This window comes from Pavona decussata, unplaced genomic scaffold (assembly GCF_977016875.1).
Source record: "Pavona decussata unplaced genomic scaffold, jaPavDecu1.1 SCAFFOLD_64, whole genome shotgun sequence".
NCBI classification, from domain to species: domain Eukaryota; kingdom Metazoa; phylum Cnidaria; class Anthozoa; order Scleractinia; family Agariciidae; genus Pavona; species Pavona decussata.
The window spans coordinates 3544760-3572759 of NW_028145484.1; the positions used below are offsets into that span (position 1 = coordinate 3544760).

The 28000-nt window shown below is 38.4% G+C and overlaps 1 protein-coding gene across 1 annotated transcript; it reads right to left on the reverse strand.

The window, feature by feature from the left end:
* Nucleotides 1-341: 341 nt before the first annotated feature.
* Nucleotides 342-27989, reverse strand: LOC146478517 (methionine synthase-like). Its single transcript, XM_085112099.1, has 35 exons — nucleotides 27826-27989; nucleotides 27432-27539; nucleotides 25958-26049; nucleotides 25509-25598; nucleotides 24224-24293; nucleotides 23650-23742; nucleotides 23227-23333; nucleotides 22663-22722; nucleotides 21901-21995; nucleotides 21376-21476; nucleotides 19479-19540; nucleotides 19129-19196; nucleotides 18781-18860; nucleotides 18529-18641; nucleotides 17183-17323; nucleotides 16274-16459; nucleotides 15237-15416; nucleotides 14341-14457; nucleotides 13514-13654; nucleotides 12788-12877; nucleotides 12185-12283; nucleotides 11345-11398; nucleotides 9983-10099; nucleotides 9306-9406; nucleotides 8608-8796; nucleotides 7632-7713; nucleotides 7402-7500; nucleotides 6639-6711; nucleotides 6014-6169; nucleotides 5123-5316; nucleotides 4311-4444; nucleotides 3610-3676; nucleotides 2728-2829; nucleotides 2094-2297; nucleotides 342-1144 (listed from the first exon to the last, which is right to left on the reverse strand). The coding sequence occupies exons 1-35, from the start codon at nucleotides 27959-27961 to the stop codon at nucleotides 1058-1060; spliced, it is 3888 nt and encodes a 1295-aa protein (XP_084968225.1). The 5' UTR covers nucleotides 27962-27989; the 3' UTR covers nucleotides 342-1057.
* Between the last annotated feature and the right edge of the window lie 11 nt (nucleotides 27990-28000).

A 28000-nucleotide genomic window follows, 5' to 3' on the forward strand; every position in this document is an offset into this window, starting at 1 on the left:
CAGCGGAAAAGTGGCTATCCAGTGGATAAAATGGCTGCATAGCAAGTTGGATCAAAGTTATCTTTGAACAACTGGGGCAAGACTAGATCTGGACACCCCCCTTCTATTAAGGCGGGGGTACACCCGAATTTGAGTGAAATTTGTTCATTTGATTTATTTTGACAGGTTAACTCTTCACATCAATATTTTCCAGGGTCAAAGCGGTGCCTCAAAGTAAGAGATTCGTTTACTGCCCAGTTTGTAAATAAAATTCTACAAAATGCGGTGATGCGGTATACGCACGGTGTATGCAGGCAGCCGGAATAGTCGTGAAAAACTGAGCAAATGAAATGTAGTACGAATTGGTTTCATGATCTTTAATGGCATTTTGTTCTGTTTCGATGCTTAAGTGAAGTTTTTTTTCCAAATATTTTATTTGTATACCAGGAAAATTCTCGGGAAATTCTCGTCCCGCTTAAATAGATTCCTATACCATTCTAATCCGAGGTCGAATGAACGTTGGTCACTAACTGTAGCAACAACTGCACGATACCGTGTTCAATTCGTCACATTAAGATTGACAAGTTAGTCATCGCAGAAATCAGAGTTTACATTTTAAAAACGATTTTGTTTTACATATCAAAATGGATACATATAAATAAACTATATCTTCCTTCGTCTGTTTGTTGTCTTCCTTCCACGACATGTTTCACCATTCGATCAACCTCGAGTTCCATTTATAAATGTTGTGAACTTTTCCTGGTCATGTCCTGAAAATTGCGTTCAGTGTCACAGGGTGGGTTCTGCTATATGTAAAATATCATTTCTCAAGTCAACATGTAGTGATTTTAAAATGACGCGAGAACTGTACTTCATTTTCTGCACAATGTACATTTTACACAAATCCACATAGGCACGTGTACTGTTATGGTCACGTGCACTTGAAGAACAATCACGTGCAACCAAGAAACATCAGACGATTGTTAGGAATCGGTCGCGCGTATGCTTGAGAATCGAAAGCGATTTTGCGTAAGAGTAGAGCATAAAATATAATTAACAATATTTCCTCTTCATGTGTCTAGTCTCTGTCGTAGGATAGGATTGGCGACAGCCACCTCTCGGTTTCTTCAACTGACATTCCTTTCCGCTCAGCATAATCTTTAACCTGAATGAAAAGAGAAAAGGAAAAATTAACTTTTCAGTCAGGCCCTTAAAATCACAAAAAACGTTGTACAACAGTTCGCAACCGTCTTCAGTTGGAAAACTGTCAGCGAGAAAAAGATGCCACAGAACTACTACTACTACTGTTCTTGCCAACTTTCTCAACAGCCCAGCCTTGCTGAACGTGTGACGGCTGTTTGCCGTTTGCCGTAAACATAATTCTGAATCTCTCCGATGTTTCAGTAAGGACGTTGAAAACGATGCGAAAATCATAGTGTATACAATTTTAACCGGATTAGTGTGGACGGTGCCTGAGATTCTGTGGAAGTTTGTCGCATAAAAACAAGAGTTGGCGAAGTTCGCCGGGGGAAGGCGCCTTGACAAAGAAGAGCATCTTAATTGAAAAACTTCCATAGAACAATCGTAGACTTATAGTGGCGTGGCATCCATCATTCGCCGCAAATTATCGGACTTTTGTAATGGGCACCTTCGTCTTCCGTCAATTCCAGAACCTCCCCCCTTAAGAAACCGTCGTTTACCGAACAAACCTGACTCATACAAAAATAAGCACTTTCCTGTGGCCAAGTAACATAAAGGTGCGTCAGTAGTGTTCTTCTCTTCGTGACGTAACGCTTGTAGACTGTTCACAGTGCTCTATTTGTCCGTGGGATTTTCGAGACTTGTACGCTATCTTGATTTGTAAAGGCGAGCGCAACCTGGGGTGAGTGTTCAAACTATCGAGGACTGTCCTCAGGTTGCGCTCGCCTCTACAAACCAAGATGGCGAGAGTTCGATCAAGGCGTACGAGTCTGGAAAATCCCACGGAAAAATAGAACACTGTGAACAGTCTATAACGCTTGCGAAGAAGGCTATTTCACGCAATGCTGTCACGCAACGTTACCTTCCACTGGAAGAGGGAGTTGGATGACGACCTAAATAGCGTTATGTCATACCTGATCTTCACAGATTTTTCCGACAGAGAAGTAAACGGCTTTAGGATGAGCAAAGAAGATCGCTGACACGGAAGCGGCTGGATCCATGGCAAGAGACTCTGTTAACTTGATTCCGCTGAGTTTCTCGCAATCCATCAATTGCCACATGGTGAGTTTCTCCGTGTGATCGGGTTGACTTGGGTAGCCTGGGGCTGGTCGAATACCCTACAAAAAAAAGAAGAGATTCACTTTTAAAATCGGCCGATATTGAATCTGCGTGACTCAACCAGTTTGTAAAACCGCTTTCAAAAACCTCAAAACAACAAAGTACAACGTCCTGCGAATATCATCTACGGTTTTTGCTTGTTTAAACAGTTTAAAAGCCTTAGCATCGCTTTCACTAAGGCTTATTTGATAGCCGACACAGCCATTTTAAATGCATAGTCCACGACCCAAAAAAGTGGATGGTAGGCCTGTGGCCTGTGGGCGACTCATATGTGGTGAAATTTTCACAGGACTCCGATTTTGAGGATTGAATTTATTTTTTGGTCATTATTCCTGGGCTATCATTGATAGCACAGTGTTGTCTGGATTTTCAAATTTTTACTAAAAACACATGACATATTACCTTTAGTAACGAGATAACTTAAATCACCTGATATTTGATTCTGTGTAAATCTTTAGCGTCAAGTATCTCATCGCTGCAGTAGCCCCACAAGTCCTTGCGCACACGCTCGTGAAGCTGTTCAGCAAAAGCCTGCAACAAAGGAAGATGGCGATGATTTTAACGCTGCAATCCGATGTGCTAAACTACCGACACTTTTCTCGAGGGGTCAATGCAATAGCAATGAAAAAAGTATACAAAGCTTAAAGGGTTCCATCGGGACAATGGATAACTAAACTCTAAGAAGTGGGATTTAGACTCGATACCAAGTTACAAAATAAACACATTTTTCTTTAACTTCTATATTTTGTGGAAAACTGTGAGGAGGACAGCTGGAGTTTGTACGTGAACTTTCCGCGTACTTGCGTGAGAAGTAATTTTGTCCGGTATAGTTTAGCATTTCCAGAATTGTGCGACTGGTCCAAAAAAATCTGCAAAATACACGTACCAATCAGAGCAAACATTGCTGAATTTTCAGGCAATCTCACGCAAAACCTAACTGAAAGCCCATCGTGACTTTGCTTACGCGAGTTTTCCCGCGCTTGGCATTGTTTTACGACATCGTGGTCTGTTTTCCCGCGCTGGGCATCAGTGTACCACGAAGTCGATTTGTGTTTTCCCGCGCTTGGCATTGTTGTATGACACCGTCAATTGCATCGGTTGCAGGTTTTACGGTGCCCAGGACCGGTGTTTCAAGTTTCTCGCGCTTGCCGCCGGTTGCTCGTCTCTGAAAAGTTCCGATTGGCGCGTTGGTGTATTTACATTCGGCGATTGGCTAGATGTACAAACTTGAAAACCGCTACACCTTACAGAACAGAATGAGATAGCCGAGACGGTATCAAGTACAGTAAGAGAATGCCACTAAATACGAACCTCGGCCAAACGATCGGCAAGAGCCTTCACCATTATTACACTGTAGTCATCCATCTCGTCTTCGAATCTGTGAAAGGAAACAAAGCATTTTAAAAGATTTTTGTTTTTTTTTAACTTGCACATCCATCCAAGATTAGGACACTAACCATAACATCGGGCTCCAGTACAGGATGGTGAAAAAGTAAAGTTGAACTTATAAATTTTGAATGTTACAATTCCCACTACTTCCTTTGTTTTTTAAATATCAAGAAAATTTAATCTTTCGTGATCATTTCTTCCATCCTCTCGTTCTGAAGTGTACATTTGAGTAATATCATAAGAGGAAATTAGACGACTGTCGCTATTATTAACAACTAAATAATACATTTTAAACAGGGTTGCTAGAATTACACACGTCATTTTCTAGGCTATGAATTACCGATCGAATTGGAATTTGGAAATGTTGTTTTTTGAGGAGAGGGGAAAACCGGAGTACCCGGAGAAAAACCCCTCGGAGCAATGATTAGAACCAACAACAAACTCAACCCACATATGACGCCGGGTCCAGGAATCGAACCGGGCCACATTGGTGGGAGACTAGTACTATCATCACTTCGCCATCCCTGCTCGTCTATAGATTGGGCTTGAAAGGATTAATACTGCACCAGGACGGCTTTATATCATATTCTAAGACTGGTCATCAACTTTATTTTTGAACATACTTTTTTGCCATATCCTCGGCACCCATCACAGAAACAGCGAAGCCTCCAATGTAGTCTTGGACACCTGTGTCCAGCGGAGCTACAAAGTCTGACAGATTGTAGTAAGGGTCCTCCACACCATGCTCCTTTTCGGCCTGAAAATTTAAAAAAAGGACACAATGCTTTCAGTCAAACATCTCCTTGGGACACAAAGGGACCGGGAGTTCTGGAAAATAGCATTACATTTTACAGACAGGAATTACTATGGAGTAAACCCTAGCGAAGGAAAAATAGAATATTACAATGTATGCTTTTCACATTTTATTTCAGTTATAAAAGGTTGTTTCACTTTCACTTGTTTGCTTTCTTTGGACGCGTTGCATGCCTCCTTTTTTTTTCGCAGTTTTCCCAAGTTCACAATCTATCTCGTCCTCAGGGTCTTCGCGATATACAAAATGGCGGTACAGAGATGATTATGGAACACGCTACAAAAATACTCCACGAATCGCGGAGTACTTTGTCACGTGACTCATTTGATTTTTGTCTCTGCTACACTATTTCTGTAAAAAAAAGAAGTGGAAAACAGCCATATTTAATCCTGTAACAAGTTAGCGAAAGCAAAAAACAAATGTGTCGTCACAAAATACTGCACGATTCGTGGAGTTGTCTTCTCCGTACTGACACTTTGAATATTACGAAGACCGTGGCGAAGAGAGTACACCGATTTAACAAAGCCATAAAACAAAGCATTCTTTAATCGCCTTTAGAAACACATGAAAGTCAGCTCAAGTTTAACAGTTTGCACGTGCTGCGTCCCCACATTTCTTTCATACCTGTTGTCTCAAGCCATAAAACACGGCCTTCGGTGAACCTTTCCGTTCGTTGTCTTCTTCAAACACGTGAATATCGTCATCGACACTGTTGGCAGGAAAGAAAGCGACAACTCCAGTGGCCTGTAGAGATTTCGTCTCCATGATCTCCTTCAGCATGCTTTCAGCGTCACCAAACAATTTCTTAGCTTCGGCGCCTAAGACAAGTGGACGAGTTTACTGGACGTTAGTCCGCGCACTTTTGTACACAGCCAGGATTCACCAAACTACAGAAAGATGGTGGTCTCTGTTTGACTTGTTTAATTATTGTTTAGCTATCTCTTTCACATACCTACCGTACAAAATTTGCATCTCCTTTTCGCTGGATTTGTTCAAGATACTTCGACAGACCATTTTCCATACCTCAATGACAGTTTTCCAACCCTTTTCTATCCTTCAACTCATAAAATCCCTACCCTTTCATATACCTCCAGCCTAGAAAAGTTACCCCTTTTGAGCCTTCCCGTATAGCCCATTATAGGGAGTCCCCCCGGGATGGGGGGGGAGTTGGTCCCTCTGTATTGCTGTGTTTGTTTCCTTAGACAAGAAACTTACTTCAATTTGTCCAGTAGACCCGCACCTTTCAAAAGCTCTATTTTCACTGGACCCCTTATAATCTGCACGTGCGTTGTTTTTTTAGGGCTGGGAGCATTGTTCTGATGTGCGTTCTTTTGTCCTCTCGACCAACCATATGAGACGTTACAAACAGTACAGGTCGCGCCATATTTTCTCCCCTTCCCAAAATGTATCAATGCGTATCAGCAACAAAATGCAGGGGGTAACCCTAATGCATTAAAAATCCTACCCAGAAGAGAAGTAGAATACTACTAGCTGTAAGGGTCCGGTAGTACTCACCAACTGTTTGATCCTGAAAGATCTTAGGGTACCCCCTGTTAGGGTATTTTCCTCTGAGTTGCCACACGTCAAAGAAAGGCTTCCAGTCAATATAGGGAATGAGTTCACTGATTTCGCAGTCATCTATCACTTTAACACCCAAGAACGAAGGGCGAACTGAAAAACAAGACAATTATTTTATACAATGTTTAGTTTTAAGCGTTAACGAACAACCAATACCACAAGAAATTACTGTTCAGTAGCTTTTATTTGAATGGTCATACTTTAGGATTTCACCACAGACTCAAACGTTAGAAGCACCTTGTACAGCATAATAAACAGCACTACAGGAAAGCACTGCTCAGTAGCTTTCATTTGAATGGTCACACTTTAGGATTTCACCACAGACTCAAAAGGTTGAACCACTTTGAACAGCGTTATAAACAGCACCACAGGAAAGTACTGCTCAGTAGCTTTCATTTGAAAAGTCAAACTTTGAGATTTCATTCACAGACCCAATAGGTGGAACTACTTTGAACAGCATAATAAACAGCACCACAGGAAAGTAATACTCAGTAGCTTTCAATTGTGTGTAGCATCTTTGGACATAACAGTGAGACACGATAATAGCAAAACCAGTTCGTACCTGGTTTGAAGTCGACCCAGTCTAAATTCGCTTTCTTCAAACGAGCTTTCTCCAGCGATAGATATTTTCGATCCTATGATCAAACAGAAATACAATCAGAATAAATGTCCAAAACTGAAACTAAAATAATGGAAAAAAAAAAAAAAAGAAAAGAAAACAAACAAAAAGAAGGGGCATGTCAAAGAGTAGTTTTCGCTTCAGTGACAGCCGAAATCACGTTTTCCCTTGGTTTTTAACTGAGCTTTGTAATTAGACAATTAGTTCGACAAAAACAGCAACCACACCTACAACATGCTCTAACCAATCACAGCCTCGGCTCACGCACGTTTTCGCACACTTGGCATGGGTTGCACGTTTTTGCTTCCGAGTTCTAATTGGTTCATTGGGTTATTTGCAAACGCTCTGATTGGCTAGATGTGATAACTTTGATTTTGCTTTAAGCCGGCGACACACCTGGCGATTTTATACGCCGATCGCCGCGATCGGCGAAAAACGCCAGGTGTGTCCGCCTCAATCGGTGGCGACAATCGCTTGCGATTTTCGCTGGCAATCAAATTCGCCGCGATCGGCGTATAAAATCGCCAGGTGTATCGCCGGCTTTACATGCCTCTTTAGAAAGTCAATTTGATAACACCCTTACGAACTAAATTCTCAGCATAACGCGAAAATTTTCCCGAAACAAAGAAAATCGGACAATGGATAAGAAACATTAGAAAAGAATTCCATATTTCTACCAACAACATGAGAGTAGAAATCTCCTTACTTTCAGCGAATCGTAATGTTCATCTCGAATTTCTTCGTACTCTTCTTTTATTTCTTCTACAAAATCTTCCTTGGACGTTCCATCTATTAAGGCAGAGCACTGGAAGAAAACAACAACATATTACTGACAATTAAAGCCTCATTTATAGCCCACACTTCACATGTATCAATTTTTGACGGCACTTCGTGTAACACGACACCAAAAGTAATGGTACTGCTAGTATTTCTTACCACTACAACGCTCTTTGAGGCGTCTAGCACGTGTACAGTGGGTTCGGTGTAACGTGGAGCGATCTTCACAGCTGTGTGTGTCCTGTAATAAAATGCACGAGATTCTTTAAGAACGCAACAACGGATTTTCCTTTAGGCAAAAGACATCAACGTATTTAATGAGCAGACTTCATTTATCAGATTCACAAAACTAAACGATCTGTAAATTTCTAGTTTTGACCACTGCTGGTTTTTGTCAAGCACGATGCTTCCAACATCCTGTTTTCCTCGCTTTGGACATTACACAGATTTAGACTTACGTTTACGGCAAACGGCAAAAATGACCACGTGACCATGTTTATCCTACATTTGCCGCTCGCTGTTTTGAGTTTCCCAGTATAATTGAGTTGCTTTGCGTTAGCATCAAAGGCCACGGCCCAGTTGCTCGAAGCATGGTTAGCGCTAACCCGTTAAATACCATAACAACCTATAGGTTTTAATACCTCTTAACCAATGGTTAGCGCTAACCATGCTTCGAGCAACTAAGCCCAGAATTATACTTCAGTATTGTCATCTATGTACCAATTTTTCAAGAAAACATGTTTTTTCAAGAAAATTAAACGAATGTCACGTTTTCCGTAAACGCAATTCTAATCTCTCTACTGCAAACGCTATGAAAAAGATATTTTCGCTCTCTTCTTTGAGCGTAGTGTCTTAAGAGTTTCTCACGTGAAAATGAATCATCCGAAAAGCCATGACAACCGACACAAATGCCACGTGACAGATCTTCTGTAACTTAGGGAGGGGTGGGGTGGGGTAGACTTACCCACAGGCCAGACTCAGAAATTCCTTTTCCTCGTGGAGCGGACAAAAACAAACAAACAAACGAGAGGCGCGAAAAACCACGCGTTTCGGGCACGTGGATATCGGAAAAGGGGAGGAAAGGGCTTAGAGAAAGTCTGGAAGGTGGGGAGGGTAGGAGGGGGGTCATGCTTACCTTGAAGTTGTAGCACCTCCGATTAGCAGAGGGATTTTAAGGCCCTGTCTTTCCATTTCTCTGGCGACATGGATCATTTCATCCAGTGATGGTGTAATTAATCCTGATAACCCAATAATGTCGGCTCTTTCATTGATTGCTGTCTGGAGGATCTTCTCACATGGAGTCATTACACCAAGATCGATCACTCTACAAACAAATGACAAAGAGAAATTACGAGCTTGTAATAACCCTTGCACGTACCAGCGCCCTGCAAGGCTTACGTTTCAGAGGATTATCCACTCTTAAGCAAGATATGATTTCGGAAAATAAGGTCGTTTGTTTCCCTGGGAGCATAAAATGAAAAGGTTGGACAGCTTCTAAATAATTCACATCAAATATATCATCAGAATAGCCTCTAAATGTCCGTTTCTCGAGAGTTCGGATAATTTCTGGGAAGGGAAACTAAATTTTGTGCTCAAGTTCCTTAACAGAGGGCAACTGATGTTTAAAATCGACTCTTCGCACTATGTTTCCTGCAGATTCTAAATGTTAGAAAACCAACGTGCATGATTTTCTCTGTGCACTTTACTCTCGCTTTTTTTTTTTTTTAAGTTGAGGCGTCTGTCCAAAAGATTGCTTGGGTAGTAAAAGAATAAAAGAAATTTCGTGGAGTATGCATGTGCTGTGACAGCACAGCAGAGGAAAGAATTTTTTACCTGAAGTTATTACAGCCTAAAACAACTCCGACGATGTTTTTTCCGATGTCATGTACGTCTCCTTTGACGGTAGCCAATACTATCGTTCCATTGTAACGGCTCTAAAATGCAAGGTACAGTATATATTCAGTTACTGCAAAAAAAAAAAAATCCAAGGCTGATTTCACGTTAGGGAAATAAATTATTCCAATATTTCGAAAGGCACGGCCTTTCTTAATGTTTATTCCTTATATTGCGCAGTCTAACATGCTAGATATGATCGAATGCGCATTACAAAATCTTAATATACAGTAATGAATGGCTAATCTAAATAATAACAACAATAATAATTTACGATCTCCGGAAAAAAAAAAACAATAAAATTAAAATATGAGTTAATAAGAGAACTAATAAAAAGCTAATTTAAAAAGATGTGTCTTTAGTCAAACTTTAAAAGTATTCAATGATTGGCATTGTCTGATTTCCAAAGGGAGTCAGTTCCATACTTTGGGCGCGACATTTTCAAACGCCCTATCCCCTAGTGTCTTTTTTGTTCTATAGGTATTGTCCATTAGAAGTATGCCCCGGTGTGATCTCAACTGGTACCGCGAGCTATCATTGATTTTTATCAAGTCTAAAAGATACTGTGGTGCGACGCCATAGATACATTCTTCTTCAGAGTTTTAGAGTTGACTCACAGCAAGCGAATCTTCTACAGACTCGGGCATCTGGGCAAGTCTTTCTTCTCGTTCTTTCTCCATGAAAGGAATAAGATGTCCCACAGCCTTCTTCATCACACGAGCGGATTTAATGACCTGTTGGTGACAGTGATACGTTAGGGCGGTCGTTCAAAGTGAAAAAAATCCCACTTACAGGACAAGACAATGAAAACCGTAATGACCACAGAGGATTACACCTTCAGTCTTAGAAGTAAACACTGCCTTGTACAGCATAATAAACAACAGCACCACAGCACCACAGGAAAGTACTGCTCAGTAGCTTTCATTTAAATGGTCACACTTTGGGATTTCATCCACAGACTCAAAACTTAGACCCACCTTGTACAGCATAATAAACAGCACCACAGGAAAGTACTGCTCAGTAGCTTTCATTTGAATGGTCACACTTTAGGATTTCATCCATGGACTTAAAACTTAGACCCACCTTGTACAGCATAACAAACAGCATCACAACATACTTCAACTAGTCTCTGACTTGTATCTGGCATGTTAAAATGAAGGGCAGTCGTGACAAAACGCTTAAGGTGGCCGAACACAGTTTGCGCGCGCTTTACAGATTCTGTTTCTGATGCTATTGAGCGCGCGCTAGGGTTGTGGTAACCAAATACTATCGATCCCTCGGTTTTATACTAAATGGATCACAAAGGTGAGTTTTGCTCTTAAAATAACTCAGTTTTTATCTGCAAATCCTTCTTCATTTATCACCGAACAAAGAAAGTGAGTTCACGAAGAGCTAGGCCTTTTTACAGGCTTTTCTTCTTTGCTGAGAAAACTAATTTAAAGCCACGCATGCGCATTTGACCAAAAAATTGTGACTGGTTTTTTTAATGGAAAAAACCCTTTTTCTAAGGAACCGCTCGTTAGGATTTTGTAAAATTTGACACAACAGTAGTTCCCTAATAGTGTAATTCACCTACAAACAAAACACAAAATCTAACAGAGGGTATCTCCAAAAAACATTAAAGTGCAAAAGCAACATTTACAGGAGATCTCTCTGTTAAAATTACATGAAAGCAGCGTCACTATGTCAGTATTTTGTGAGTTTTTCTGGATACAAAAAATGAAAAAAATCTAATGAGTGCATTTTCTAAAAATTAAGGAAAACCATTATTTTTGGACGGTTAATAGCTTGCTGTGTTGCCATGGCAACGCCACCTTGCTCAACAAGAAGTATCAAAATTTATTCCTTCTTAGTTAATCTTGCACCAGGCTAATTTCGAGTACTCAGAACTACGTCGTTTTCAAATAATGTTTACCAACACCTGTATACTGGAAAACTGTGTTCGGCCACCTTAAACTAATCTGACAAATTAAAATTACCTGTGGCAAAAACATTTTTCCAGCACCAAACAGATCACCAACAATTCCCATACCCTGAGGAGAGACAAATTTTAAAAAACGTTTTCAAGTGTCAAAGAACGCTAATGATAAAATGTGATGTTACAAAACAATTGAAAATTTTAGATGTAAAAAGGAATGTTTGTTTATACTTTGAAACGCCCCCCCCCCCCCCCAAAAAAAAAAGAAGACAAATGGATCAGGCCAATACCAAAAACACATAATCTGGTTTTCATTTCCACTTCTTCATAAAATTTGGATGAATGGCCTTGTTTTGAAGTAATGCTCTACTGTGCTAATACCCAAGATCAAGCAGATTTAAGGACGGTGCTTACTAATAACGAAGTACTTTTGTGCGGTTTATGACTATGCAGGAAAGCAGATCTTAGGAAAGCCTATTGGAATCCAAAACGAAAATTGGGGGTAGCCTCGCATTTTTCAGAGATAACTAAGCTATAATATCTCTAAAAAGCGCCAAAATATGAAGTAATGTATGGGATTTTTTCCTAAATTGAAGCTTAATTATCTCTGAAAAATGCATGGTTACCCCCAATTTTCTTTTGAGATACCAAAAGCGTTTGCTAAGTTCTGCTTTCCCCGCATAGTTTTAAACCGCGCAAAAATATTCCTGTATTAGTAGGCACCACCCATAGGAAACCCGAGTATCTCGAGATGCGCAGAACGTATGCGCAGTAACAATAGTAGGCACGGTCCTTAAAGCCAAACAATAAACTGTAATTTATTGTCATTTTCAGGGAGTTGTGAGGGGGGCAATGCATTTAAAACTTAATAGCAAATCTACAGTACTGCATGAACACCAACCTTCATCAGTGGTCCTTCAATCACGTTCAATGGCCGAGGATATTTCTCTGAACATTGCCGTGCTTCCTCAGTATCTTCTACCACGTATTTGTCAATTCCCTGGACGATCCAACGTTAGAATCAATGATTAATGGTAAGTAAACATGAGCACTGTACAGTATGTTCAAACAGATCGAGTTTGTACTTTATTCTGCATCATAATAAAGCAACAGAATAAGTTACAGTACATTGAAAGAACATTTGGATTGTAAAGTAAAAAAATTGTTTCATTCATAACAAAGAAAGGTGTTTATTTGCAAGTGTCTTTTGGTTATTAAAATACCACACCACTAACTAACAAGTTAACTTAATTTAAAGTTGAAAACAATAGCCTTTAACACAGTTGACAATCACAATCATTGATCAAGTGCATTTGTTAGTTCACTTTATTTGGGTTTCCACCCAGTCATATTCTAGTTTAGCATTAATGTCATAAACCAGATTTATTCTTGAACAACATACATGTTATATCATGTCCAGAGGTTTTACTAGAAGGCAGAACAGAGGTACTAGTACCCATTTTCTCTGAACATTAAGAAAACCAACAAGTTATTCATAATTTACCTTGACCAAAGCATGCTCCAGTCTTTCTTGCACAGTTCCATTTCTCCATTCATCTGTAACAACTTGCTTCTTTGCACCTTTTCCCAGTCCCTTTGAAATTCACAAAAGAATACAATGTTCAGATGAATCACCCTTGTAAATGCAAGACAAAAGATCCTAATTTTCACTTAGCAAAACTTAGTTCACTGAGGAGAATTTGGACCGCAGACAGCTACCAACTTACAGTTACAGCAGCTTACTGTACATGTAAAGGAATTGCAAACTAAAATAGGCAATTTTTTTAATACATGTACTTTCACCAAAGCATTAAGGTGTTTATTCCAATTTAATAACCCTATAAACAACAGGCAACCAAAAACAAATTGAAAAAAAGGAAGCTCGTGCACTCTGTGGGAAAATGCTTAAAATCTGGTAAAAACAAACATACATGTAGGTAACGATGGTCCAAAATATACAGAGTTTACATCAACTGATCATGAGGATTACATTCATTTGATGCGATTCAAAAACTTGGAAGTCAAACTGCATCACTGCACAACTGCATCGTCGGCATTATATCCATCCTCTACCAAAATTATGACAATATCTGGCTTAGTGCCACTTCTTTTGCAGTTACTGGAGCGGGGGACTGTACTTTAACTCCCAATTTTTATATACCTCATTTGAAAAGGAGGATCAAGGATTGTGAAGTCACCAGAAAATGTCGCTGGTTTGAGTGCGGCATACCTGAGCGTACTGGAGTAGTTTCTCTGTGCAGTTGGGATCCCTGTTCCAGAGCAAATCTTCGCACAACTGAAGGAGTTTAGGTTCAATGTCATCATACACAGGAAGGTTCCCAGCATTTACTATGGCCATATCTAAACCAGCCTGAAAACAAAATAAGTGTTTATGTCAATTGGAATGCTCTAAATCTCTGAAAATAAAACATGTACATTCTGTAAAATGTTCAAAACAACAAGAAAAACAAGAACTCAAGATTTTGGTGACTATAAACTCTGTTAGTCCAAGCATACTGGAAAATGAATAACAGTTGACATTTCTGTAAATGCATTTGACGCAGAAAGAACGCACTCCTAATGCAGATTGGAGTCTGCTCAAGATTGTATGTATGTGATTGAATGAATGGATCCTAGGACACGTATCTGGCATCCCCCACAGATTTTGCAGGCGCGAATGACATTATCACCAACTTTGCAAAGGAGAGAGAGCCTGGTGACATCGAATGCACTCCCTAATCCCTAATGACATTGTATTACTAGTTATAGTACTTTTTGTGGTTTCCACTGGCATCCAGCAGCTGGAAAGGACAAGGCTGTTATTGAGAATAATTATTGAGCATATCAAAAATATGCATGTATAAAACATAATATTTTATATATGTTTATTTCCTGTACAGCTTTCTGTTCAAATGACTGAGAGGTACATGTTAGTTCACTCTTTGAACTAAGATATAATTTATTAATTTCTTGCCATTGCACAATAACAGCATGGAAGCTGAACACTCACAAAATTACATGACGTTTTATAACAAAACAAAAAGCAGCTGAATTTACCTTGATGGCATGGTAGAGGAAGACACTGTGCATCGCTTCTCTTATCGTGTCCATTCCCCTGAATGAGAACGAAAAGTTGGACAGACCACCACTGACCCGCGCACCGGGAAGAGTTTGCTAAAAACAACAACAGAGAAAACAATCAACATTATACACCAGTCATTCAGTGTATACATGTATTTCAGTTCACAACTGGTGCATAGAAGAGATCTAGAACAGACGAACCTCTTTATTACGGAAACCAAGAGGACAGGAATAAGTGTCTGTATTATAGGTGTCTGTTTTATGGAAGTAGGTTTTATATGGATTTTGGTCTTTCAGGGTCCAAGTAAACTGTCCGTAATAGAGACATGTCTGTAAAATAGAGGTGTCCGTAAGGAGAGGTTCCACTGCATTATGGACTCATTTTTTTTTTTTTCAGTTTGCAACTTTGTCAATGTCAAGGCACAACAACTTGTGACTAGTACTTGGCTTTACCCACTTTTTTAAAATTATATCACTGTTCCCCAGTTGGAGTACCCAATATTTTTACTCAGTTGTTATTATGCTTTTTCTCGAATCAATCAGTTACATCAAGTACATTCCTGAACAAAAGTTTTAATTGACAGTGCCAAAACGAAATATTTATTTATTGATAAAAATGTTCCTTGCAGAGTGGATGCTACACACAATGTAACAAATAGGACAAAAAATCACTTTTAATTTGTCCATAAGTTAGAGTTTTTAAAGAAGACACTCTCACTTAATCTGTAGAACAGCACATATACACTGTATGTGGTATGCCATAAATATGACAAAAAAGGGCTGCAAATCTTTACACTCTGATGATACTACAATCCAGATAGATCTGTGCTCCTGATCCATACAAGGTACTGTAAAACACTCATTATTCTAACCTTGATGGCTCGTGTTGCCTCAATGAAGTACTTTCCATAGTTGTTGTGCTCTTCCATTCCTGTGGCGACTGTGAGAATGTTTGGGTCGAATATGATATCGTTGGGGTTGAAATCTACCTTGGTTACCAGCAGATTGTATGAACGAGTGCAGATCTTTATCTTGTCCTCTAATTCTGCAGCCTAGAGGGAAATGACCACATTTAACCCTTTGTCAAATTAAGTCAACATTGAGAAACATGTTCAATGTTCTAACACTTTTTCAAACATCAAACAACGATCTTCATAACATTTAACATATATCTATGCAAAAATTTTGTTGTTTGCAAATGTGTGGTAAATTCAGACACTAGACCAGCAATGTTCAAGTTCCATGTTGTAAAACTTTCTTAAACATCAAACAAAGAACTTTGTAACCGATAATATTCATCTATCCATCAGCAAAAATTTGTTAGCAGTTTGCAAATGTGTGGTAAATTCAGATACCCGACCAGCTCTCGCATGGCAGGTGAAACAAAAGCCGCAAAAGGTGTGTGCACTCACAGGCTATCTCTTGACAGCCTCAAATGAGCAGTTTAATGTAATGCATGTATTGGGACACAAAACAAACTGCTAAGGGTAGGGTGGGCAGGGTAACAGATGAAGCGATCGAACTAGAACGGCAGTAAACGAACGTACAATGTAATGCGACGCCTAGCACGTGCTGGCTACATTAAAGTATATTCATAATATTAACCTCACTAATAATGTAATTATAACACAATGTAATAATAATTATTATTACATTGTATTCTATGATGGCCAAGGTGTTGTCTGGCCCCTAATAATATATTCCTGCAAATCAATAACCATGTACGACTTGTTGGGGTTGACACATGTCTCATCTCACCAGTCCTACATTTGCAAACTGACTACACTTCAAACAAGGTGGTTGGTTCATCAAAGAGAAAATCTGTGTTGAAACCAGTGAGCATTGGCCTCAGGAAACAAACCTGCAGTGTACTAATAAAAAAATTGGCTTGGATGATTTCATGTGTTACCTGTCCTTCTTCATCAAAAGCCATAACTACTACAGCCGCTCCATAACGTTTAATTATCTTGGCTTTTTCTAGAAAGTCAGCCTCGCCATTTTTTAAACTGATGCTGTTCACAATGCATTTTCCTTGGGTACACTTCAGTCCAGCTTCTATGACAGCAAAGTTGGACGAATCAATACAAAGAGGCACCTATGAGTTAAAACAAAAAAGCAATTACCATTAACAAACTTGAGGGGAATTCCAAATGCTATGAGCTAGCAAGCATACAGTAAACATCATCAAATCCTTAAAATAACAGAATTAAAAAGAAAGCCCATCAACAACTTGCTGACAAGTCACTGACAGGTATAAATCGGCAAGTCACCAAAAGTTAACTAACCGTCAGCCAACACTTCTAATATTAATTTTTCAGATTATGTTAAACTGTTGGCCTGTTGGCCAACTGTCACCCATTTGTTGTTTCTGGGTCGTTTGTTGGGTGTTTGCCAGCTGACAAGTGTACTGGGCACTGCTGTTCTTTGACAATTTTACTGAATTTGGAATTCAAAGACATCTCCTCCCTCCTTGCTCAATGTCTACTTTTGGAAAAGAGCTTTCAGGCAGAAAACTAGATGTACTTCCTGACATTTTTAACCACCATTTTTCTTGTCAAAGTTGCATTGGATGCATTCGTGATTACAATAAGGAACAAATTTGCACTTGGACTAGTCATAAATTTTTTCGTTAACTACTGGAATTTTTCCACACAAGAATAAACATTTTCCCAAGTTTTACAATATGCAAATGAAATTTCAACTAGTGTAGGTTGACCTCTTTCAACTCACTTTTGAGCCAACAAACAGTTGCCTTGTGGCACACCTCCAAGGCAAGGAAGTTTAAAAACTGTAACAACTATCATGTACAGTTACACACCTTGGCAATTTCAGGTTCTGCGGAAATCAGGTTCACAAACTTGCCCATGGCTGCAACTCCATCCAACATGCCTTCATCCATGTTGATATCAAGAACTTGTGCACCATTTTCCACTTGAAGTTTGGCAACAGCTAAAGCTTCCTGTGCAAAAGTTAGAAATAATGTAAACTCACTGTACATATAATAAAACAGTATCAATTCCTGCTCAGCACACGTCTGCAAGTACAAACAGGATTTTAACAGCTCCCTAAGAAACTATAGCACAAAATTGAAGTACGAAACTCACAATTTCCTTTACACACTTTAAAACACATGTATTGTAGAAGAACAGAAGTGCACTGTAACACAGCAAACAATTATTACGCGGGATGCCCTGAGGGGGCATACCGTGTCTAAAAGTGGGACGCTTTCTTTTTCTTCATGGTAGCCACAAATCGGCACATTAATTTATTCATTAAACTCTGCCCTCTCCTACTAGGGATGTATTGCTCTGATTGTCTTCAACAGAAGCAGGCCAATCAAAATCCATTCTTGTCGCTTATATCGCGAGAGAGGGGACCCACTCACCCCTACCTGTGTGACCTCAACGCATCATTTGATATCTTTATTAAAAATGGATTAAATTTTTGGCGCCATACTGTTAACATGTTGTGGACTCAAGTGTGCCGTTTTCAAACGGAAATTTCACCATTTTGAAGCGGTAAGTCGAAAGAATAACTTCTAAGAAGCACTCGACATCTAAAACGGTGGAAATTGGAGAGTTCCTGGCGAAGGAATCGTGCTTTGTTTGACAGTCCCGAGCCACGATGGGAGACAGAAAAGAGGTCATTGAGAAGCTTACGTTATCGTAATGGATTTTCCAAAATTTCCGGTGAGATCCTCAGTACCGTAACACAAGGGAAACAACGTAACGCGATCTTCGCAACTCAAAATATTCCATTAGCAATGATAGTTTTATCAATCGGCAATGCATACAGTTGGAATAAATGAATCAACCCCAGCATCTCGCGTGTATGCCAGTATAGGCATCTTGTCTCTTTTTTAGTTCAATTCTGCTTTTGGCAACACATACAGCTGTAGCATTTAACACTTCGATTGATGTCTGTGCTCAAATTGATTACACTAGTAGACAAATTGGATTTCCAGCACCAACTTGTGACATCTAGCTGGAATGCCGACAGTCTGGTTGTCCAAGGTCAATGTCTGTGGTGAGTGCCAAACTCAACTTTATGGTGTCAACAAACTGATATACATGCATACTCTTGGGAATGCATTATTTGTGAAAATTTCCTCTTTCTTGTGTCTGTTTTGACTCCAAATGTCAAGCCTGTACATCGTTTGTTTACCTCAAATTTCCCTTCCTTGATAAGCCTGCAAAATCTCCTGGATCCAGCCACGTTGCATCGCTCACCAATGTTCACAAACAAAGTGTCGGGTGTGATCCTCCCTGGCTCAAGACCTGAAATATATTAATATATAATTTTCAGAATAACCATGAAACACTTGAGACTCAACTGAAAAATGTTCTATCCATTGAAAATTGATGAGCATACAAAAATATTAATCAAGGCTAACATAGTGTACAAAGAAAAACAAACCTGACAGATTCATTGCATTGGCATACTGGTCTTCAGGTATTGGCCGTGGCTTGTAAGGTCTGACAGCATCGGCAATAGCCCTGAAACAGAGGAAATGTAGCCATAACTATAATCAACTCTTGGATATCAGGCACAAATACAATGTACATATCCAGACTGAATTTATCCATACCCCCCACCCTTACATAGCCTCGAACTTTGCTGTATATTTACTAGCTTCCATTACAGGTATTGGTTTCATTAAATCCTGAAATTTTAACTGTCAGAGCAGCAATGGGCCTAATGATTGGACACAGAAAGCACAAAAGACAACCACTCTAAGAGGAACTGACAGAGGAACTGACGTACTTGATGTGAGCTGGAGTTGTCCCACAGCAGCCACCAACAAGATTCACCAGCCCATCCTTGGCAAAGTTCTGCAACATGTGAAAATCATCAAGCTGTAAGACTACCACTCAGTGATGAACAAAAAACGACACAGGTCTTAATTAGGGTATGGTGGATGCAAATCTTCAATTACTGGCTTTAACGATTCAGCAATGAATGAAATGCTGCTATATCCTATAAATACCTAGAATGTATCACCTACATGTACATGTTGTAAACCTGAGTATTTGCGAGCTTTCTTTAATTTGCAATAGTCTGTCATTCATCAATTCTTTCATTAAAATAATAGGTTTTCTAGAGTGAATTTTTACCTTCAACTGTTCTGCTGTCATTTCTGGGGTTTCATCGTAACCTCCAAAAGTGTTTGGAAGACCTGAAAACAATATTTTTATGAAGAAATTGTTAAAAATCCGTGAAGCTGCCCAGTAGTAGTCTTTGTGGTATATATTACAGCGGTTACCAATTACACGCGACCTATCACCTTCAAAAGACTGATAAAGTTGTGTTTTGGTGGACGTCAATCAAAGAAAAACCTTTGAAATTATTTTCAATTCTGACAATATTTCAAGGTAACCCGGCAAGAAACTAAGAATTTTTGCCTCGCTAAGAGAAGGTAAATTTTATTTAAATTGATTTCCCAGCTAGATCAAGCGAAAATAAAAGGTATTTTTTAATTAAAAATTTTAATGTTCACTGCACGTGATAATTTGCTCACTTGTACGCATCACTGATTTTGCAAAATTATTACGTGCAGCGATTTCAAATGTTTCACAAAAAATATGGCTTCATCTAAACAATGCCCATTCTTTTAGATAAACTGGCTTGGAAATCAACTTTCATAAAGATTACCATCTGCCAGCGGATAAAACTGTCAATTTCTTGGTTCTGTTGCCTTGAATTGTTGTCAGAATTCAAAATAATTTCAACCGCTCTTCTTTGATTGACGTCCACCAAAACGCAACTTTATCGGAGTCTCTTGAAGGCGATAGGTCGCATATTATTGGTAACCACAGTAAGATCCTCTACTGAAATGTGTATCACTCTATGAGAAAAGAATAGTTTAAATACATCACTCAACTGACAGGGAAAAGGCAAACTGCACCCATGTGATGAAAACAGGCTACATCCCTTCCCTCATTGCAACAACATATTAAGAAGCATCCATTTCCAGGTAGCAAGGTTAAGTGATACAGTCGAACCTCCACTAACGGCCACCTCTCCACAACGGCCACCTTTTTTTGTCCCGGCGGACAGTCCTTACATTACCTCTTGTTTAAACCTCTCTACAACGGCCACCTCTCTACAACGGCAACGGCCACTAAAGTGCGTCCCCAAGCGCCAAAAAAACCTCTCGACAACGGCCAGTACAACTCTTTTTTTTTAAAAACCTTTTTTTATAAGTTGATGCAGTAATCGACATTTGTCTTCGGAACATTACATTTCTGTATCCATTTTAATGATATAAGTATTTTGATTGTGTTCCGTTTATATGCCGCAGTAAGCATAAATTGTCTACGATAATATAGCGAATGTTGCGAACCTTGTTTGTTTCGTCTTGTTAACATTTTGATTCGAAACATTATTTACGTTTTATTGTGTATTTTATCTGTATATATTATTTAAGATTGGATTGCCATTATAGGCTACAGTAAGCATGAACTTGGCACAATAAACATGTTGTACTTCCCGAAAAAAAAGGTGTCATATTACGCCCCTACCTCCCCATAACGGCCACCTCTCCACAACGGCCACTTTCTTCTGTCCCCAAGGTGGCCGTTGTGGAGAGGTTCAACTGTAATTCACATGTAGGAATACATTATTTACCAATCAGAAAAGTAGCTAACCACCCTTCTCTAGATGGGAACAATATTGGTACAAATGGATAGATGGATCTCGACAATGCACATCATGTTCAGTGTGCCTCTTCCCTGAATGGGATAGGGGACACTAATAGTACCAGCACGTCTCCTAAAGGGAACAAATTTACAAACTGATTTAGATCCTCCTCTGGTAGGAACATTGTAACATGTACAAAACAACATAGTTACACACTCTGTCCCTGATAGTATTAGGGAAGCATGTACCCACCCCTGAAGAAAGCAGTACAGATGTGATTTCCTCATTATTGCCTCTTCATTATAAATCCAATAAATCCCTCAATCCACAACAAAAGCAATCTTACAATGTTTTAACCCTTCTAATCTTTACCTGCATTAGGGTAACAGAGCACGTAAGTTGTTGTACAGAGCCCCACAGCTTCGATGAATGGCCGCATTTCGTTGGCTCCTAAAGCACAGTTTAGCCCAATGCTATTTAAGATAGAATCAAAATGCAGGATATCAAGAAGATGTTTGAAACCAAACGCTGTTTTTGTAGTTACAATCAAACTATGACCATAAAATTCTGAACACAAGCCCTGGGCTTAACTTAGCTTAAAGTCAGAGGCTTGTTGTAGATGTTTCTTCTGGAGAGGAAGGTGGATAATTAAAAGGGAATTTTGCATTTCAAAATTGATTGAATGTGTTTGGCAACTCTTTTATCCAAAATTTTGAAATACTAGGTGGCAAATGGAACAACATTTCCAAATTTCCATACAAATAGGACAAGCTCCAACATACAGGCTTGTCCAAATTTTCCAAAAAAATGTTCCACAAATTTATTTTCCATTAGATGATACATGTCTGGAATTTCCAGAATTGTTGGTTGGACAAAAAGTCCCCCATATAAACCTACCTGAAGGGTTTTGAATGGGAAACACTGATAACAAAAGCATCTGTCGTTTGACCAGAGAGAGTTCGGCCACTCTTGTCAACAATAGTACCAGATATCTGTGATAGACAAAATACATCACACCATTATCTTGTTTTCCATACCAAAACGTGGTTTTCTGTTTCTTCTTGCTGAGCTAAAAGTGTACAGCTACAAACTTGAGTATTTATTTATTTATTAATTTATTTATTAATTTATACTTGTTGTATAATTCAAAACTACCACATATTTGAAAAGAAACTATAAACTCTTAAATAAAAAAACTAAAATACTAAATTACAATAAATTAATATTTAATATTGTGTTGTTGCAGAAAATCTCCATACCCCACCATGAAGGGAATTGGAAATTCCAGTGGTGTGGAGCTGGGGGGGGGGGGGGGAGGGGGGGTTAAAAGGCCCAGGAAATTCCGCAGCGGAGAAGGGGTTAGAAATAATGCTTAGATTAGTATTTTAGAGGGTCAACTCACATTCATATAGGATACATTACTTCTTAACAAAAAGTATATTAACATAACTGAAAAGCAACTACAGTAAACTTTCAGACAAAACCAAAATTACTACATGTAGTAAATAACAATACGGTACATTTCATACTCAACATTGGTGATGTTAGGTGTGGTTGCCCAACTCCCCTTCCCCCTCCCCCTCAACCCCTGCAATAAATTACAAAGAATCTTATGACAAATTGTTTTTATTGTTGAATTTGTAAGATGGCATTACTTACAAATATTGGAACAGGTTTATACTCTGTTTCAAAGAGTTGGTCAATTGCAAACAAAGCTGCCTGGAACATGAAAAAAGAAAGCAAAGTTGAGTTAGGAATTCAGACTGATAAAAGTGCAGACCTAGAACACAGCATTAACTAAAATTAATATTTATTTACTACTAGTAACTGTATACCTTTATAGCAATAGTTAATAAGATTGTATTGTAAGTGATGCAAGTAATGCCAGTCTACCTGTTAAGTAACCGAATTGTTTAGCTTTTGTTTTGTAATCTGAAGACACTTACTAAGAACATTATAAATGTATACCTTTAAGCAATAATTTAATAAGATTGTATTGTAAGTTGTGCAAGTAAGCATTGTACTGTAAGCTGTGTAAGTACCGTGGTGTAAGTATCGTAGGTAGAGTAGGTACCGTACTCTGTTACTCAGTGATTCTTTGTTTTAAGCTTGATTTTATATTATGTATTTGTATTTATATTTCACATTTGTATCTTGTTATGCTGTATTATGTCTAAGTTCAATAAAATTAATAATGAAAAAAAAAGAAACAACATTTCTCACTTTTGCATTTGCAGTGTCAAATATTGTCTCCACCATGAGGACATCACAACCACCATCTAAAAGCCCTCTTGCTTGTTCAGCATATGCCTCCACCAGCTGATCAAATGCTGTAAAACAAGAAACAGTAATCCTAAACTGATATCCTCTTGATAAACGTGTGACTGTCATCATCATCATCATCATCATCATCATCATCATCATCATCATCATCATCATCATCATCATCATCATCATCACCATCATCATCACCATTATCATTATCACCATTATCATTATCGTTATCGTTTCTCACTTCCCAGTATCACTTTTACCATTGATAACTATTTGAAAAGGTCTTGCACTCAGTTTGGTTCCATGGGTGTCTATCTTGGAATAGGTTGCCCATACGCTATGGACAATTTGTTAAATGTATTTAAGTCTTACTGATATTCCGGTATCCTGGGTTCTCCACACTTGGTGAAATTGACAGTGTTCTGTTTGTAGGCCCCATGGCACCTGCTACATACCGCTTCACACCTAATAGTCAAAAAAACCAGTCATTTAATAAACAGCAATTGCATACGACCTTTTAATTAAGTTGTTTTGCAATAACTCGAAACTAAGATAAATTAAATCAAGGATGTTCTCAGGAATTTTCCCTTAACCAAAATACCTAGTAACAGCTTTTGATAAGGAAAATGTTCAATGTAGGGTTTACTGATAAATAGAGTATTGCATGTTGCACTCTGGTCACTAGTAAAAGTTTATTTATTTATTAATTTCTGATGGCTTTTCATTTGACTGGATACTAAAATTGAGAAACCTGTTGTACCCAGAAAGGGCATTTTGACAAGCCAGGCTTGATAACACACGAGCCATTAGAAAGTTCTCAAAAATCAAAAATCAATAACAAATTAAACACTTTTTCACGTCAACAGTGTTTAGCACAGTTTTGTAAAACTTGCTTGTACTCCATCTTGTTTGAGTTATGTTAGTAGCTGTAAATTCCATTGTTTACCTGTGGCTTCTCCAACTTCCATAGCAGCTTTTTTGGCAATTTCAGCAGAGCTCTTGTTTAATCTGTAAACCTAGTTTAAGAAGAAGAAGAATAAACTGTGAGAAAACTTCTTGCATCCAATTCACTACTGGGAGTAACCTTGTGAAATGCATATTATGAATTTCAGGTAGGGAACTGGTCATACCAAGTTTCTTCAAAGAGGACCCACCTTGTCTGGCGTTGGGGGGTTACCAAAGACACCACCTATCTCATGAACATTATCGACAAAATTTTATGGGTTTTAAAATTTGAGTTGACACAGAAATATTCAGCTAGCAAGAGTCAGCATTGCTAGACAATACAAGGAAAGTGAGGTTTGAATCTCATTGTCATTTTTTACTGCTGGATAGAGGGGCGGCTATGCAATTAAGACACCATGTTTTCAGGTTGAGAAAAGGGGAAAGGGGGTGCAGCCAGAGACCACCATCTATTTTGTGGTTTGGTGGGCCCTGTTCACGTACAGTAGTTTTGGCCACTTTTCCAAGTTTTCACCTGTCAGGGATTTCACAGGGTTTTCACATGTTGTAGTTCCAGAAAAAAAATCCATACCCACCCCAAGGAAGGTTCATTGGAAATTCCTTGGGGAGTGGGTCTCAGAGACCAAAATTTTAGAAACAAAGTAAGGAGCTAAACTCGAATTTCTGGGGGAGGTGGGTGCAAAACAAAAGTCCAGTGGGAGTCCATTTTCTCTAGGTATTTCATAGGAATACGTGTGAAATACCATGTGAAAAAGAAGTATAACATCAGTGACAGGTGAAATAGCCCTTCCTGTGAAAATCAATGTGAAAATTGTTAGTATGTGAAATATTACACTGCCAAGACAAACATGGAGGCAACATAACTGATTTAAATGTATGTAGTAAGGGTTTGTTCTTATTACGTGGGCCATCCTTGACTGCTATTTTTCAATTAAATGACATTAGATCGCAGGAATGGTGATTCACAGGCAGACATGAGCGGAGAGCATACAGTTTGTTGAAGCTTAATATATTAAGTTTCTTTTGAGCCAATAAAAGAAACACCAAGTTGGCTATATGTAATCATCATATATCTAACAACTGACTTCGTATGAGTGGAATGATGGTTTTATTGAAAATAATCAAGAAATATTGCTAGAGCAGAAGACAATTTCATGGCCACTACACTTCAGGCATGTTACAATGTATAATGGCTCATATCCTATGGCTACTTAGCTAATCAAAACACTGGACAGGCATTATCCAAAAATTGTTTTCTCCTTACTCACCAAGTGCTCAGTACCATAATCGGCTTGTGCAATACTGGTGCCACTGAATGTATTTGTTTCAATAAAATCTGATCCAGCTTCCAGGTAACCCTGCAATAAAAATTGTAAAAACATGGATAATGTGGAAAATATCGATTTCAAAAACTCATTAATAATTCATAAGCCCATTGACTTATCAAATGGTCGATAAAACATCACGTGCAGTGGTTTTATATCCGATAGAACCTTCTCCTTATTAGTATGCGGTGTTTAATGTTTTTCTCATATGCTAATTTCCAACATTCACAAAAGCATCATTCTTATGAAATCTCTTGACACATGCTTTTCCAGGGATGTTTTTGAAGCTGTTCAAAAAACTCGCAGCACGTGTTTTATGCGCTGCTGCTCATGTTTTAAACATTATATAAAGCTATTAACAAAGGACATTAAACCATGTTCTCATATCCTACCTTGTGAATTTCTTCAATAATATGTGGTTTTGTTAAACTTAGGAAATCGTTGTTTCCTTTCAAATTGTGTGAATGATTTTTAAATTCCTCGCCTGCAATAAAAGATCAATGGACATAGTCGTTATGAATAATTTATTATAGAGCAGTTTTTGGTCAATTGTCTTAAAACCAAAACAAAAGTAAGTACTTTGGTCAATCACAACAGACATAAGCAGCAAAATGGATCAATCAGAATTCAAAGCAAATACACGTTACTGGTGTCAAGAGCAGGAAAACACGTACATTAAGACATAATGAAACAAAATGTTGTTTAGACTGTGTTGCGCACTTGGTGGATAAAAATAGTGTTAATTTGTATTCTAGCGCAAAATATAAAATAAAATAAAATAAAATAAAATACCAGATGATTTGAGGCTGCTGCCTCTTCATCAGTGGTATGTTGCAACTGAATAAAACGCGTGCATCATACGAAACAAATTTAATAAATAAATTTAAATTGATTCAAATTGATACGTGATGTAACTTGCGCGCGCCGATTTGAGAGTCTTAAATAAAGTTTAAGTCAGTATTGAGGACAAATGGATGCAAAGTTGCAAATGCATGCGTCATACGAAACAAATTTAAATTAAAATTAATTTAAATTTGCATTAAGACATGATTGGTTTAGGTTTGGCTGAGTTCCCACTGGTTGAGAAAATGGTGTAAACTTTGCCAACCACTCACAGCGCACAGCAAAGCAAAACCAAAGTAAGTGCAAAATTACTTTTGACACTCAATTGAAAGCCACTCCAAAGAATTATGTGGAGTGTAGAATAAACATCGTAACAATAATAAACAATGCTTAAAATTAATTTTGCAACATGTTACACATGTAAAAGTGATGAAATGCAATAAACATGATATTTAAAAATTGTAACAGAATGCATTGACCGTTGTCGCCTCTGGTGTGACATTTAAATTAACATATAAAAAGAACACTTGATCGTTGTGAACTCTCGTGTTCAGTGTGTATTATGTAATTCATTCTTTGCACATCGTGTATTTATAACAAGCTCAATTTTATTCACAAATTTTCGTCCCAGATTGTAGACCATTATATATTTTTTCAATTCAGTGCAGACTCATTACGATTTTGTGGCAAAGCATTACAGCAAAGAACGAACAACGATGTTTTGTAGTAAAACGTGAAGTGGTTTTACTGAATTTTAAACACACGCACAGTGGCGTGACATAAACAGATGACTGAAAAGTTCCGAGAGACTCAAAAAAACAAAAATTAGGAACATATTCAGGCAGTTAAATAAACGCGTTTGAAAAACAATTGCAAGACTGTACAAAATTTGGTTAGTTTTTAAAATATGGACCCGGGTATATCGAGAAAAACGCGAGTTGCGAAACCTCTGTCATGTCAGTGCGTTACACAACATACGAAAGCACACAACTACGTTAGATTAGAATACAGTTTGGAATATACCTCTAAAGTCTTCTTCTTCTAAATGATAACTTTGAATCATTGTTCCCATTCCACCATCGAGAATCATTATTCTTTTCTTTAACGTTGCTTCAAGCTCTGCAGCCAGATCTAGCATATAAAAAAGAATGTCATTTTAAAATTAAAAGCAACGCAAACATTCGCTATAAACCCAAAAAGCACGGCAGAGGAAAAACCTTCCGTGTCAATTTATTTAGTCTTAGAACTTTTTGAAAGGTCTCTAGATGAAATCACAACGACAAATTTTCAACCTAATTTTCTTTAACAGAACATTCCTAGCTATGATCGAGTGATTATCCCCTTTCCAAAGTGTCCATATTCTCCCGTATGATCATGACAGAATAAAATTGGCACAGAACTGCAATTGATGCCTTACCTGTGTTATCTATTACAGGATCGTTTGCTTTTACTGTTGGAGCCATCTTGGAAGAAGAAATAGCTTTGTTTATGAGATTGAAAGGAAAGCTTGAAATTCTGGAAGTGATTTTCCCGGCGAACTTTGTCACATGCATACAACAGCTAACCTCCCGCCATTATAAATTGAAGAGAAT

What these genes read in the sequence shown, in the direction of transcription:
- LOC146478517 (XM_085112099.1), bottom strand. Translation starts at nt 27,961, where the DNA reads ATGCATGTGACAAAGTTCGCCGGGAAAATCACTTCCAGAATTTCAAGC. An exon ending in GGAAGTTGGAGAAGCCACAG is followed by an intron (nt 23,743 to 24,223) that starts GTAAACAATGGA and finishes TTTGACTATTAG; the next exon opens with GTGTGAAGCGGTATGTAGCA. An exon ending in GAAAAATGTTTTTGCCACAG is followed by an intron (nt 10,100 to 11,344) that starts GTAATTTTAATT and finishes TGTCACCAACAG; the next exon opens with GTCATTAAATCCGCTCGTGT.